General features: G+C 45.6%; 1 protein-coding gene across 8 annotated transcripts in view; it reads right to left on the bottom strand.

Annotated features, from left to right (window-relative positions):
* The window catches only part of LOC143039451 (uncharacterized), a 97,995-nt gene extending 88,411 nt beyond the window's left edge, over positions 1-9,584 (bottom strand). For 4 of the 8 annotated variants that reach the window (XM_076209517.1, XM_076209518.1, XM_076209521.1 and 1 more), the window contains exon 1: positions 7,928-9,583. In XM_076209517.1, coding sequence (XP_076065632.1) covers positions 7,928-8,819 — 892 coding nt within the window. In that variant the 5' untranslated portion in view covers positions 8,820-9,583. Of the gene's footprint in view, positions 1-7,927 lie in introns of all 8 variants that reach the window. The other 4 variants (XM_076209519.1, XM_076209520.1, XM_076209523.1 and 1 more) reach the window with 4 other exon arrangements.
* Between the last annotated feature and the right edge of the window lie 5,416 nt (positions 9,585-15,000).

Raw genomic sequence — 15,000 nt, 5'->3', positions numbered from 1 at the left:
CCGATTAAATTCATCATCATTGTTATTATTATTATCATCATTATTATTATTACTATTAATAATAATAATAATACTATTATTATTATTAATACTATTATTATCATTATTAATACTATTATTATTGTTACTAATATTATTATTATCATTATTGTTATTGTTATTATTATTATTATCATTACTATTATTACTATTATTATTATCATTATTATTATTACTATTATTATTATCATTATTATTATTACTATTATTATTATTATTATCATCATCATCATCATCATCATCATCATCATCATCATCATCATCATCATCATCATCATCATCATCATCATCATCATCATCATCATCATCATCATCATCATCATTATCATTATTATTATTATTATTATTATTATTATTATTATTATCATCATCATTATTGATAATAATAACAATACTATTATTATTATCATTGCTACTATTATTATCATTATCATCATTATTGCACACACACACACACACACACACACACACACACACACACACACACACACACACACACACACACACACGCACGCACGCACGCACGCACGCATGCACACACCCACATTAGATATGCCAACACTATACTATCAGACGGAAAAAGTTGACTTAATTGCAGCTTTCAGGTCGCTGAAAGGGATTAGACTGCATTGACAGAAGAGATGTCATGATTCGGGATGGAAGAGCTTCAAGAGGTCATGAGAACAAATTGATTAAGACTGAATGTAGAAAAGATGCGAAGAAATAAAGTTGACTAAGTAGAGGCATGGATACTTAGAATAGATTAGAATATGATGTAGCCCTAGGCTATTCTAATACACATTCTAAATTAGTCTAAAATTCTAATATCATCTAAAATTCTAATCTAAATATGATGAATAACTGGAGAACAAACATATAGCCAATGTTATAACCATACATGAATTGGAACCTAGGTTATGATACATTGGAGAGCGGGGGACGGGACCCCACGAACGTTGCTCCTTTCCTGTTTACTGCAATTAGGTACACACACACACACACACACACACACATCACCTTGTGGCGCAGTGGTTAGAGCTCCCTGCTGCTACTACGGCGGTCCGGGTTCGAATCCCGCCCAGGGCTGAAATAATTTCAGTATCGCTCGTGGGCGGGGAGTTGAGTGTGTGTGCGTATAAGGTCACAGCATCGCCCATAGATCGATTATATATGAGTCTGTGCTCTCTTCTGGGAGGAAAATAGCTGTCGATCACGAGTCCAAACACGTGATCCAAGACCATGGTGATTCACACACACTCACACACACACACACACACACACACACACACACACACACACACACACACACACACACACACACACACACACACACACACACACACACACACACACACACACACACACACACACACACACACACACTCACACACACTCACACACACTCAGCACCTGGTTCGAATCCTGCCCAGGGCCAAAATTATTTTGGTATCGCTGCGCTTCGGGTCGTTACTCCGACTCCCGTGGGCGGGGAGTTGGGTGTGCGTGTGTGTGTGCAAGGTCATAGCATTACCTATAGATCGGTCATACGAGCTCTGAGCTCTCTTCCGGGAGGGAAATAGCTGTCAATCACGAGTCCAACACGTGATCCAAAGACCAAGGTGAATACACACACACACACACACACACACACAAAGCCATGTGTGGATATTACATACATACATACATATACCAAGGCTTTTTCCCCCTTATTAGGGAGGTAGCCAAAAAGGAAAAGGCATAAAATCGTAGTTATTTCTTTGTTATTTCGTAGTTATTTTTGGTTCCATACACAATGTTGGTAGTCTCTCCACAGTACAGAATAGCAACTTGCAACTAACCCACTACCAACTAGCCAACCATCTAACTAACCAACCAACCAACTAAATGTCTAACCAACTAACTAACCAACTGCCTAACGAGCTAACCAACTGGCTAATCAACAACTGTTTAACTAAACCAACTAATCAAGCATCCGGCTACTAACGACTTGGTTAACTAACTGACTGCCTGACTAACTAAACTTACGAAGTTGAGTCAATAACTAGACTAACCAATTCTTTAACTCTTGTGGACAAACCAACTCCGGTGTCGGACATTCCCGCGGGAGACCTATGCCTCACTGCATTGCCTTTCAACCTTCCTCCCCTTCCTCTCCCTCCCCTACCGCCTCCTTCTCCTCCTCCTCCCCTCTTCCCCCTCCTCCTCCCTTCCTCCTCCTCCTCCCCCTCTTTCTCCTGCTCCCCCCCTCTTTCTCCTCCTCCTCCCCTCTTTCTCCTCCTCCTCCCCTCTTTCTCCTCCTCCTCCCCTCTTTCTCCTCCTCCCCCTTTCTGCCCCTTACAAGGGAGGTAGCCAAAGTTAAAGTCCATAAATCCACTCCCACCCATTTCATCCCCACATACTCCACTCCCATTCACCACCCCTCCCTCCCTCCCTCCCTCCCTCCCTCCCTCTTTTCTTGGCTCATCTAGCAATTCCCTGGGAGACATCATCTGCCGCTGTAATGCTTATGAGTGGAGGCGACTGTACCCCAGAGAGGTGCAGAGGTGCATCAAGGTGGCTGACTGCATCTAATTTGCTTGAGTTATGATCCTTATGAACCTCGATTCGTGATGAATGAAAGTGCCATGATTCCGAATCACCCAGAAGGAATCGAACTCGGGTCATATTCCGTGAGTCATCGCGTGACACGAATGGCGTCACTTGTCCGTCAAAGACATGTCTGTCAGTCACAGACAGTATGTCTGTCTTGGACCCTGAGATGAAGTAAGATTATGTGGGTTATTGCTCTGACGTGACGTATTTCAGTTATACCCCAGTTTTGCATATCACGCCTTCGCTCTTATTGTTGCCTTGAATATTTCTTTTTATCTGCATATGCCGCCAGGCGATTTTATTCAGCAGTGAAAGAGTGCAGCAATGGTGACGATTTGCATAAATGTCTCCCCCACGAGTTAATAATAAAGAAACAGTTTCCCGAAATGTGCACCCGAAAGCTCTACCGCAGAAATATCTTAGGGCATCCTACTGCAGAAATACCCGTCTATAATCTATTCATCATCTTCCTTTCTTGTACGGCGCACGGCGTAAAGTCGATACGTGTGAAACGAGCCTTACAGTCCACTTCTACGATGTTGGATAGAATCGCTGGTTATTGCTGACGAAATACTAACTACTAAAGGTTTGAATCCTTTTACTATCAGCGCGGGCACTCCCCAGCTGGTCTTTTGCATAGAAGGATCGCTATGATAGTTTTCCTTACTGAAAACTTAAAACCCGCAAATTTCTAAGAATCGGATTTTTATTTCTTTTTCGAAATCTATAAACATTTGTAGCCTCTGAAGATCACTCTCTCATATTCTGCATTTCCGATGGAGAGAACTATTTGTTGCGGTCCTCGCACTGAACGTCCGCGTCGACCGAGACCCCCCCCCCACACACACACACACCTATTCAGTCCGTCCCTTGTCGACTGATTTTTTTTTTTTTTTTTTTTTTTTTTTTTTTTTTCATTGATGAACTCCTGTAGTTCCAAAGTTCGTCGACAACTTTGAGGTGTAACAAAACCTTTTTGGTTCGTAACGAGGTTGGGAGAAGCTATATTCAAGAATCAAGACATAGCTAGCAAAGCACCTGAACAAGAACCTAAAAGAAACAAACAAAATAACCATCTCACAGCAGACATGACGGAAGACATTTTGCTTAACAGCCGTGACCTGCCGAATAAAGAAATTGTCTTAGTTTCCACCATCCCTTCGGCTAACTCTAAATATTTTCTTCTGATCAACGCAACACAATATCACTAAACCAAGAATCAGACTTCGGACTGAAAGAATTTTACATTTTCGGGGAAAATTCGATAGATAAACGGGACGTTGTAAAGATCAGTCACCCCAAAATACTCATGTAAAGATGAGCTACTACCCCACATATCAACTTGTAAAGAGTAGCAACCAAAGAATTGAACTTGTGAATATAAATTGCCCCAAGGCGATCGTTTAATCAAGGCTAGGTTTAGTTTGGTTTGGTTTGGTTTGGTTTGGTTTGGTTTGGTTTGATTCGGTTAGGTTTGGTATGGTTTGGATTGGTTGGGCTTAGTTGGGTTTGGTTCTGTTAGGTTAGGTTGGATTAGGTTTGGTTTGGTTTGGTTTGGTTTGGTTTGGTTTGATTCGGTTAGGTTTGGTATGGTTTGGATTGGTTGGGCTTAGTTGGGTTTGGTTCTGTTAGGTTAGATTGGATTAGGTTGGTTTGGTTTGGTTTGGTTTGGCTTGGCTTGGTTTGGTTTAGTTTGGCTTGGTTTGGTTGGGTTAGGTTAGATTAGGTGAGGTTAGATTAAATTTGGTTAGGTTAGGTTATGTTGGGTTGGGTTGGGTTGGGTTGGGTTGGGCTGGGTTGGGTTGGGTTGGGTTGGGTTGGGTTGGGTTGGGCTGGGCTGGGTTGGGTTGGTTTGGGTTGGGTTGGGTTGGGTTGGGCTGGGCTGGGTTGGGTTGGGCTGGGTTGGGTTGGGTTGGGTTGGGTTGGGTTGGGTTGGGTTGGGTTGGGTTGGGTTGGGTTGGGTTGGGTTGGGTTGGGTTGGGTTGGGTTGGGTTGGGTTAGGTTAGGTTAGGTTAGGTTAGGTTAGGTTAGATTAGATTAGGTTAGACTAGGTTAGATTAGGTTTGATTAGGTTAAGTTAGGCTAGGCTTGGTTAGGTTAGATTAGGTTTGGTTGGGTTTGGTTAGCTTAGGTCAGGTCAGGTTAGGTTAGGTCAGGTTATGCTTGTTAAGATCAGCCAAAAGCCCAAATATTATCTTGTAAACGTGAAACAACCCTCTGGTACTCCGATAAGCGTCTCGGCTGCTCGAAAGCCAAATTTCTACAACGAAAGAGAGTACGAGTATCTAGCTTTGACAACGTGTCGTAGATAGAATCAGCAACGAGTCTCACTCGTCCGCTTTTGTGAAAACCAAAACTAGATAATGAACTAAAAAAAATCCTTTTTTATCGTCGTGTAGTGAGGCCGCGATGGCTGTCATTTTCATACGTAGGTCAATCTAAGGTTTACATTTTACCCATTTCGATATTTTTCGATCTGATGTATACAGGTCAGAGTAATAAAGGTAATGAAAATTAAAGATACATTGATAATAGAAGGAGGATGAACGTGAAATAAAGGATCATCTAGAAATTAGATAAACAGTATGATAGGCGTCTCTAAACTACCTGGGTAGTTTAAGGTAGTTTAAGGTTGTTTTATAGGGAGAAAGGACAATACAAAGGGTCTCGTCAAACAGTTTAGTGAACGATAGTTAAGACTGAAATATGTGATTACCCTCAGTGTCGTGAGTGATTGTTCATAGCAAATAGATTAAAAGATACAACAAAGCAGAGATAACAATATAGAAATAGCAAACCCAAAGTATTTAATATTAGGGGTGGCTGATCTTAACAAGTTTAATCTAACAAAACCTAACCTTAATTAAATGATAGTCGCTGTTGGGGCGATTATATTTACAAGCTCATTTCTGGGTTGTTACTCTTTACAAGTTGATAATATGTGGGGTAGTGGCTTATCTTCACCACGGTAATCAGGGATTGGTGGTCTTTACAATGTCCGAAATAGGTGACAATAAAACGAAAATAAGAAGATAATAAATATTTAACAAAATAACAAGAGAGAAGAAACTTGTTACTTGTTGATGACAGAAAACTACAAGACGACGAATTTTGAAAACTACTGTTTGGAATTTGGAATTTACTATTAGAATTAAGAAATGTTGAGCAAGAAAAGACAAGAAAACTAAAAAGAAAATAAGAATAATTAAAATAAAGCGCTAAAACTGTAGTAGACGAAAAGATATAATGCATTAGCAAACGACAACAATAGAACAACTAAAAGATAATTTGAACGAAACATCAGTTACGAAATGGTAACTCAAAATAGATTTAAGATAATTAAAGAAGAATTATAACAAATTAAATAGGTAAAAGAAAAAATGGAATATAGTGTGAAGCCAATCAACGGAGAAACAAAAACTAATGAAGAAAATATTAGAGAAAGTAAACATAGGCAACTGAGGTGATTAAAGTCGGAAGAGGAACAAGCACATCTAAGAAAAATTATGGAGGAAAAATGTAGTAAAGGTGATATGGGTGATGAAAAGTAAAGATATGTTGATAAGGGAAGAAGTAGACAAAAATAACTAAACAAATGACAAACAAATAAACAAATAAACAAATAGATAAATGAGTAAATAGATTAATTAATTAATTAATTAATATTTGTTATAGTAGTAAGATACCCCACTCCCCCACTTTCCTTGATAGCAAAAGGACTATGCTCAAGTAAAATTCTCAAGGATGGATGAATAGATGGATGGATGGATAAATAGATGAATGGATGGATGAATAGATGAATTGATAGATGGATGGGCACAAATGTGGGAAGTCCCAAGTTGCGACTTTCTGACCAATAGATGTCGCCATTTATCTTTCTTCTGAAACCTCTATGGGCCCTCAGAGGCTTTAATAGAAATTCTGAAGATTACCAAGAAATTCTGATACCCTGATTTCAGTCTTGACCTAAACCTACCAACCAATCGTTGACTTTTTCATGTCCTCCTTCTGAAACAAAATGACGTGGCATTTGATAGAAGAAAAAAAATAGAAAGCTCCCCTGCCAAGCTAAAATGTTACTAGAGATCCCCCCCTAACCCACGGCTGTTAGAGAACACATCATCATTCGAGAGGAAGCCTTGGGATATGATGAGTGAACATATCTAAATAAAGGCACATTAAAAAAAATAATAATAATAAAGATGAAGGAATATTAAATGGATTAAAAATCCGGTAGTTACTCTTATCTATATCAAGATAATTTTATCAAATCTGAATGAAATGCGTTGCATTTCTTACTCAGGGGGCGCACGTGGTGACGTCAAGTCGCCGTTTTATGCACAAGCACTGTGACCTTATCACACTTAATTATTTTTGCGAAAGTAACTTTATCATATGCTTATTTTTTTATCCTTAAAATTATTCATAGCATTACTAGATAATATGTTAATTATAATTTCATCAAATATTTTACCACTTCTCTCGAAGATTTTGCCCATCATTAATTCAAATCCTATATACTACAATAGTAATCATTCTATCAGAAACATATATTTTTCATTGTTTCAGATATCTGTTACAAATTCTAATGTAAAAATTCCACGGTGTTACTAGTTGAACTATGATTAGTATCATAACAATGACAAAAAGCATATTCGTGAATTGCTTTATAAAGATAAGATTTAATATATTTCCGTTATTCTGTCGTCTGCACGCGTTTTGCCATTTCTGTAGCCGTTCGTTTCGATAATGTTAAAAAATATTGCTATGCAAGCTGATATATCCATCTCCACCCTGCTTTCATAAATTCCTTTTATTCCTTTATTTTTTTAATATATATATATATATATATATATATATATATATATATATATATATATATATATATATATATATATATATATATATATATATATATATGAACCAGAGAGAATACGTGAACTAGGGTATTATACTTTTGGTCAACTGTACATGAATGGAATGTATGTTTTCTTTCCTGATATATTTATATATATATATATATATATATATATATATATATATATATATATATATATATATATATAGATAGATAGATAGATAGATAGATAGATAGGTAGATAGATAGATAGATATAGATATATACTATTTTTTTGGGGGGGGGAAGAACCTCAATAATAAAGCTGTTCTTTCGTTTGTTTTTCTATGCCTTTATATCAGCTATTCATTTTTTTAAGAGAATAACGTAGCTAAATGCATCAAAGAAGGAAGGAAGTAAGGGCGGAGAGGCGTTATGTCAAAGAAATCCCTTTCACACCTTTGGTCTCCTTGCCGCCGAAAGTCTGAAGCATCTCCTCCGATCCGTGACGACAGAGCATCTCGTTCTCGTCCTCCAGCTGCGTCTCGGACCCCGACAGCGGCGAGGGGATGAGCCCAAGGGCGACCTGCCTGACGACCAGCTGCTCCTGCAGGTCGCGGTGCATCTCCTGCAGGGAGCGGAGGTCCTCCAGGTACTGCACGCGGCGCTGAAGTCTCGAGTTCTTCTCCCGAAGTTCTCCGAGCTGCTCCATCATCTTGCACAGGTTGTCCAAGTGGTCGAGGCCGATCTTGGTCGTCGTCGGCGGCGGAGGCGGGACCCTTGTCGGGCTCTTGTGCTCCGTCCGGGGCGCCGCCGCCGCCCCAGGCGTCTTCCCGACGGCTAAGGAACTCCTCCCTCCGCCTTGGGCGCCTTCGGCAGGCACCACGGCCTCCTCGACAGCCGAACCCGGTTCCTGTCCCTGGTGAGGAACCTCGGAAAGTTCCTGGGACGTCTCGCTCTCGTCGCGGGAGACAGAGATGCCATGGGTCTTCTCGATGGCGTCCTGCTGGATCTGCGGCAACGAGAGGACGAAGTCCATGAAGTCCTTCTCCGTCTGCAGGGCGGCCGTCATTGAAGGACGACCTTCATCTTGCTGACTGAAGTCGAACCTCGTGGTCCTCGAGTCGGGGTCGGGGTCGGGGTCGGGGTCGGGATCGGGACTCGGGGACACACTCAGGCAGGAGTCTGAGTCCCCTAGAGCCTTGCTGCTCATCCTTATATCGAGCTGCTTCTGCGTCGAGGAAGGAGGAGGAGGAGGAGGAGGAGGAGGAGTTGCGTCTTGCTTCTTCTCCCGGAGGGAGAGGGACGGCGAGCCATGGGGACTCACCGACGCCACAGAACTCTGGGACATCTTTTCTGAAACCCACGTTCCTTCCCTCCTCCTCTTCGGACGCCAAGAATGCTCAGCGCCGCCCCTCGCTATTCATCGTCCGCCGGACCCTTTCGGGAGACGTTATGACGTAATGTCGGTATCCTGGTGGGAACTTACGGTAACAGTTCACTGCCTTTGCGCACAGGCCAGTCGTCACACACACACATAAACACGCGCGCGCGCGCACACGCACACGATTTTCCTTCAACTTCCTTGTCTATAAGTGCGCTACCCACACCTATCGCGGCCCGCACCTGCTCGTGGACCGCGGCTCACTGCCCGCGGCGTGCCCGTGCCCGAAGCTCCTCCTCCTCCTCCTCCTCCTCTTCCTCCTCCTCTTCCCCTCACTCCGTCACCCCTCACCCTCTTCTCCCCGTTCAGCTACACGTCATTCGCCGGTCACTAGTTTAGTCTGAGGGTACGTGAGCAGGGGTACCAACATGAACCTCCGCACGTCTGTACATCATCATCAGAAAGTACAGACCTCAACTCCGTTCTGTGTGTCTGGGAAACGCACCAGGTCTTCTGGATACGATCTGATCACAAGGGGTAATTTTCTGAGGTTTACATCTGAGAAACTCTCGAAGACACAACATGTGTCCATTCATATATATTTTTTGTTGATAGTCTCCCGCGGCCTGGGGGGTTGGCACCCCTGGTCCTCTGGGTCTTTTGCAGCTCGGCGAGACATCGCCCTCCCTTCCTCCTCCTCCTCCTCTTCCTCCTCCTCCGTCACACCTTTTCCCTTCCACCTCCTCCTCTTCCTCCTCCTCCTGCTCCGTCACACCTTTTCCCTTCCTCCTCCTCCTCCTCCTCCTCGTCGTCGTCGTCGTCCTCGTCGACTTTAGCCAAGCCCCATCGTGGCCACTTCCTCCTCTCTATGAAGAGAGGATTAGTTCGCAAACCCTCAAGGCGAGGCACCTCCTAGAGGTGCCTCGCTCGTTCTGCCTCATTTTTCAGACCTGGCAGAGGCACCCACTGCCACCTACACACCTCGGGCACCTGCTCCCTCCCTCCCTCCCTCAGCCACCTGTTCCTTGGGGGACCCCTTCTCTTGCTGCGGTGTTGCGGCGTCGCAAGAGGTCTGTTCATGGGAAGAACGCACTTGTTCTTCGTCATCTGCTGCGTAGTTCGAAGAACGGCGGAAAGGACCGGGAACAGAATGCCCGGAGAGAGGGGTCGCACCACCGCGAAAGAGAGAATCTACAGTAGACACCATAATGAAGACATGAAACGGTGGAGAGGGGGAGGGGAGGGGAGAGGAGGGGAGGGAAGGGGAAGGAAGGGAAGGGCATAGAAGGGGAGGGAAGGGGAAGGAAGGGAAGGGCATAGAAAAGGAGGGGAGGGGAAGGGGAGGAAGGGAAGGGCATAGGAGGGGAGGGGAAGGAAGGGAAGGGCATAGGAGGGGAGGGGAGGGGAGGGGAGGGGAGGGAAGGGGAAGGAAGGGAAGGACATAGAAGGGGAGGGGAAGGAAGGGAAGGGCATAGGAGGGGAGGGGAGGGGAGGGGAGGGAAGGGGAAGGAAGGGAAGGACATAGAAGGGGAGGGGAAGGAAGGGAAGGACATAGAAGGGGAGGGGAAGGGAAGGAAAGGGAAGGGAGGGTAAATAAAGGGAGGGGAGGAGAGATGATAGGATGAATCGGCAAATGAATGGAGGGGAGGGCAGAGGAGTGATAGGAAGGGGAAGGGAGAAGAAGGAAGGGGAGGGGAGGGGAGGAGATGGGAAGTGAGAGTAGGGAAAGGGAGGGAGGGGGAGGGAGGGGAGGGGCGGGAGAAGAAGAGAAAGTATGGGAGGGGAAGAGAAAATATCGGACGGGAAGGGAGGGGTGGAGAAGGTAGGGGGGTAAGGGAGGGGAGGAGAAGGGGAGGGAGGGAGAGAGAGGGGAGGGGCGGGAGAGGAAGGGAAAGTATCGGACAGGAGGGGAGAGGGGGGAGAGAGGGGAGAGGAGGGGAAGGGAGGGGAGGGGAAGAGAGGAGAAGAGAGGGGAGAGGAGGGGAAGGGAGGGGAGGGGAAAGGAGGAGAAGAGAGGGAAAGGGAGGGGAGGAACAGTGTCCCTGCATTCCCTTTGTCGCAGCGCGCTTTACCTCTGTCAAGGAGGTCATGTTTTCGGTCTTTTCCATTTGTCTGCTAAATCATGAACTGGTTTATACTCCACCGACCTCCAGGCTCAAGAACCGACACAGCTGGAGGTCGAGCGGACGACGGTTCTTATTCACCTCCTGCGGTAGGTGGAGGTCTTCCGTCACAATATGTCTGTATTTGATCAAAGTGGCAGCGACTGACTGTGTAGCAAATCACTCGAATCGGTACAGAGAATGGCCAAGATGATACAAGGGCTCAGAAATTCATCTAACGAAGAGAGGCTAAGGCACCTTAACTTACACTCTCTGGAAAGACGCAGAGTGCGGGGTGATCTAATAGTGGTGTTTAAGTGGGCCAAAGGCTTTAACAAGGGTGATACAAACAAGGTCATCATGTTAAGACAACAGAGCTGGACTCGCAGTAATGGATTTATATTGGACAAATTTAGATTTAAGAAGGAAATAGGCAAGAATTGGTTTACTAATAGGGTGGTCAACGAATGGAATCAACTTAGTAACCATGTAGTGAGCGCTGAAGTTATTGTTTGTTTTAAGAAACGGTTAGACAAGTTTATGGATGGGGATGACAGTTGGTAATGAACATGGAACTACCTAGTGTAAGCCTCATGGTCTCTTGCAGTCTCCTTCATTCTTATGTTCTTGAATTGGTCGGTAGTCAGCCTGGAATTGTGGTGTTTCTGGATCTGAAAAATAGCATTCGGGCTAGCAAGTGTTTCTGACATTCTTGCAACCTTGTCTGCTAAGGAGGTCCAAGGGAGACGCCTCATCTGGGTTGCAGACGACCTCATGGACAGAACAGCGAGAGTGTGCGTCCAGGGACACCTATCCTCACACCACAGGACGGGAAACGGGCCCCCGAAGGAGGGCGTTCTTAGTCCTATCCTCTTCAGCGTGCTCATGGAGAACCTGGCTCTCCTCCCCGATCTCATGCTCGCGTCCTCAGCTACGCGGACGGTCTCGCGTTGGTGGTCACTTGGACCGGCTGCTGCCTCTTTCGCAAGACTCAGAAGGCTCCCGATCGCCTCTCCCAGGAACGTGGAAGGGAGGGACTGAAGATCTCGATGGACAAGACCGGGGAAACGAGTCTGAGGACGCAGGAGCAACGCCCTCCCTACCCCATCTTACTCCTTAGGGCGACACCCTCCCCTGGATGCCCACCTGGGCATCTGGATCGTCGCCGCCAGGATCTCCTTCGCTCCGGAGGTCAGGTACATAAGAACATAAGAATGAAGGAGACTACAAGAGACCTACACTAGGCAGCTTCGTATCCATCACCACCTGTCATCCCCATCCATAAAGTTGTCTAATCGTTTCTTAAAACAACTGATAGTTTCAGCGCTTACTACATGGTTACTAAGTTTATTCCATTCGTCGACCACCCTAGTACATCCGCGAGGCCACGAAGACGATGTTAAATCTCCTCAGAGCCATGACGAGACCCTGGCTAGGGCACAAGGTCCTCCAGATATATTGTATCCAAGCGGTACGATCCGTGGTGGACTATGCTCCTGTGGTTCTCGTCTCCCTCCAGCCCAGTTCGTTGGACAAGCTCGAAGTCCTCCAACAACAGGCTCTGTCACTGCGGACCCTCCATGGGCCAGTATGGAGAATCTCAGACAAGAGGCGGGTGTTACCTCCCTTCGTCTTCGGCTAGAGAGGCTTTCTTCCGGTCTTCTCGTCCGACTTCTGACCGGCCCAAGGGAGAGTGAAGTCAAGGCCTTTCTTGTGAGTGCCCTAAAAGCCGAGGGCGACCCCACCGGACACTTCTGGAAGGCCCATGAGGCGAATGCGATCCGCGCCTTTGAACTCCGGGAATTGGTTCGGGGGCGTGTTCTAGACGGTCCTCATCCAGATCATGTCCCCCCATCCTCCCACATGGCGATCTCTCTGCTCCAGCTTCCAACTTTTCCTCCTCAAGGGAAGGAAGGCTGACGGCGACCTGGCACGGAATCGGCGCTGTGGTATTACCTCGTCATTAGGTACGAGGCAATCCACCTGCCTCGGGGTAGAAGGACGAGATCTACCGTCCACAGGATCCGCTTAAGATTCGCTGTGGGTGGCAAGCGATACGCACGGGGAGAGACGACCACGAACGCTGTAAACTCTGTGGGACCGAGGCAGAGCCCTTACATCTCTAAGTGCCGCCCCGGGGCAAAGTGCCTCCCCGGGGCAAAGTGCCGCTCCGGGGCAAAGTGCCTCCCCGGGGCAAAGTGCATCCCCGGACAAAGTGCTGCCCCCGGGGCAAAGTGCCGCCCCGGGGCAAAGTGCCGCTCCGGGGCAAAGTGCCGCTCCGGGGCAAAGTGCCGCTCCGGGGCAAAGTGCCGCTCCGGGGCAAAGTGCCGCTCCGGGGCAAAGTGCCGCTCCGGGGCAAAGTGCCACCCCGGGGCAAAGTGCCGCTCCGGGGCAAAGTGCCACCCCGGGGCAAAGTGCCGCTCCGGGGCAAAGTGCCTCCCCGGGGCAAAGTGCCTCCCCGGGGCAAAGTGCCGCTCCGGGGCAAAGTGCCTCCCCGGGGCAAAGTGCCTCCCCGGGGCAAAGTGCCTCCCCGGGGCAAAGTGCCGCTCAGGGGCAAAGTGCTGCCCCGGGGCAAAGTTCTCAGTGACGCCCCCACCCCTCCACCCTACCCCATCACCACCTCCCATCTCCACCCTCCCTCATAGCCTTTTTTTTTTTTTTTTTTTTTAGCTCTTGGCTTGCGAAATAATTAAACGGATTTTAAAAATCGTATTTAATGTCCCTATTGCAGAACGGACAAGGGAAATTTATTTCATATTCTGTTGATTCTAACGCAAATTCGTATATTACGTTAAAATATTCAGGGCTCCTTTGACATGTCCAGACTAGAATTGCCGCCCCCCTAAATATGCCGCCCTAGGGCATATCCCCCCTGCCCCTCCCCCCCCTGTAAGGGCCCTGGGCCGATGTGCAACAGCCTCTCCACTACTAACTCGGAAGGAATGACGCAGGAACTCACAGGTTCCCTAGTCCCATCACTCTGTCCCATCTAGTCGTCGTCATACTTTTGCCACAATGGCGCGCACGCTTGACCCCCGGACCCCCGTGACGTAAGTCGGAGTACATACGTCACGCGAAGGAGTGCTGGGCACATTCGTAATACCGCTTTACATTTTACATAATGGAGTTCAGTTCTATTCTATTGCATTTCATCTCATTTTAGTCTAATTTTTTTCTCCCTCCATCGAACTTTATTCTATTTTTTATTATCTAATTGCAACTCATTTCTGTCTTGTATTATTTCATTTGTCGTCTTCTACTGCGTAATACCACTTTACATTTCACGTAATAGAGTTAAATTCTATTCTATTGCATTTCATCTTATTGTAGCCTAAAAATTTTCTCCTTTCATCGAACTTTTTTCTATTTTCTATTATCTAATTGCAACTCATCTCTATCTTGTATTGTTTATTTGTCGTCTCTTACTGTGTAATCCCTCTTTACATTTTACATAATGGAGTTAAATTCTACTCTATTGCATTTCATCTCATTTTAGCCTATAGTTTTTTCTCTTTTCATCAAACTTTATTCAATTTATTATCATATTGCAACTCATTTTCTGTATGTCGTCTCTTACTACGTAATTCCACTTTACATTTTACATAATGGAATTAAATTCTATTCTATTGCATTTCATCTCATTTTAGCCTAATTTTTCTTTCTTTCATCAAACTTTATACTATTTATTATCGTATTGCAACTCATTTTCTCTATGTCGTCTCTTACTGCGTAATTCCACTTTACATTTTACATAATGTAATTAAATTCTATTCTATTGCATTTCATCTCATTTAAGCCTAATTTTTTCTCCTTTCATCGAACTCTGTTGTTTTTATCATCTTATAATAACTCATTTCCTAGCGTCTTGTATTGTTTTATTTGTCGTCTCTTATAGCGTCGCCCTCCCGCTCGAACGACGCATGCGCACTCGACAACGATTATCTTCATAATTTATAGGCGGCTTGGCCTTCCTCAGGGCGACGGTTGGAGGTCGAGGTGGTCGGGTGGTTAACGTGCTCGGCCCATGCCCGAAGACAAGCGAGTTC

This window comes from Oratosquilla oratoria, chromosome 26, assembly GCF_046742065.1.
Source record: "Oratosquilla oratoria isolate Oo_2021 chromosome 26, ASM4674206v1, whole genome shotgun sequence".
Taxonomy (NCBI): Eukaryota; Metazoa; Arthropoda; class Malacostraca; order Stomatopoda; family Squillidae; genus Oratosquilla; species Oratosquilla oratoria.
Note: the sequence above shows the minus strand (reverse complement) of the source record. Positions and strands in the feature narration are given on the sequence as shown.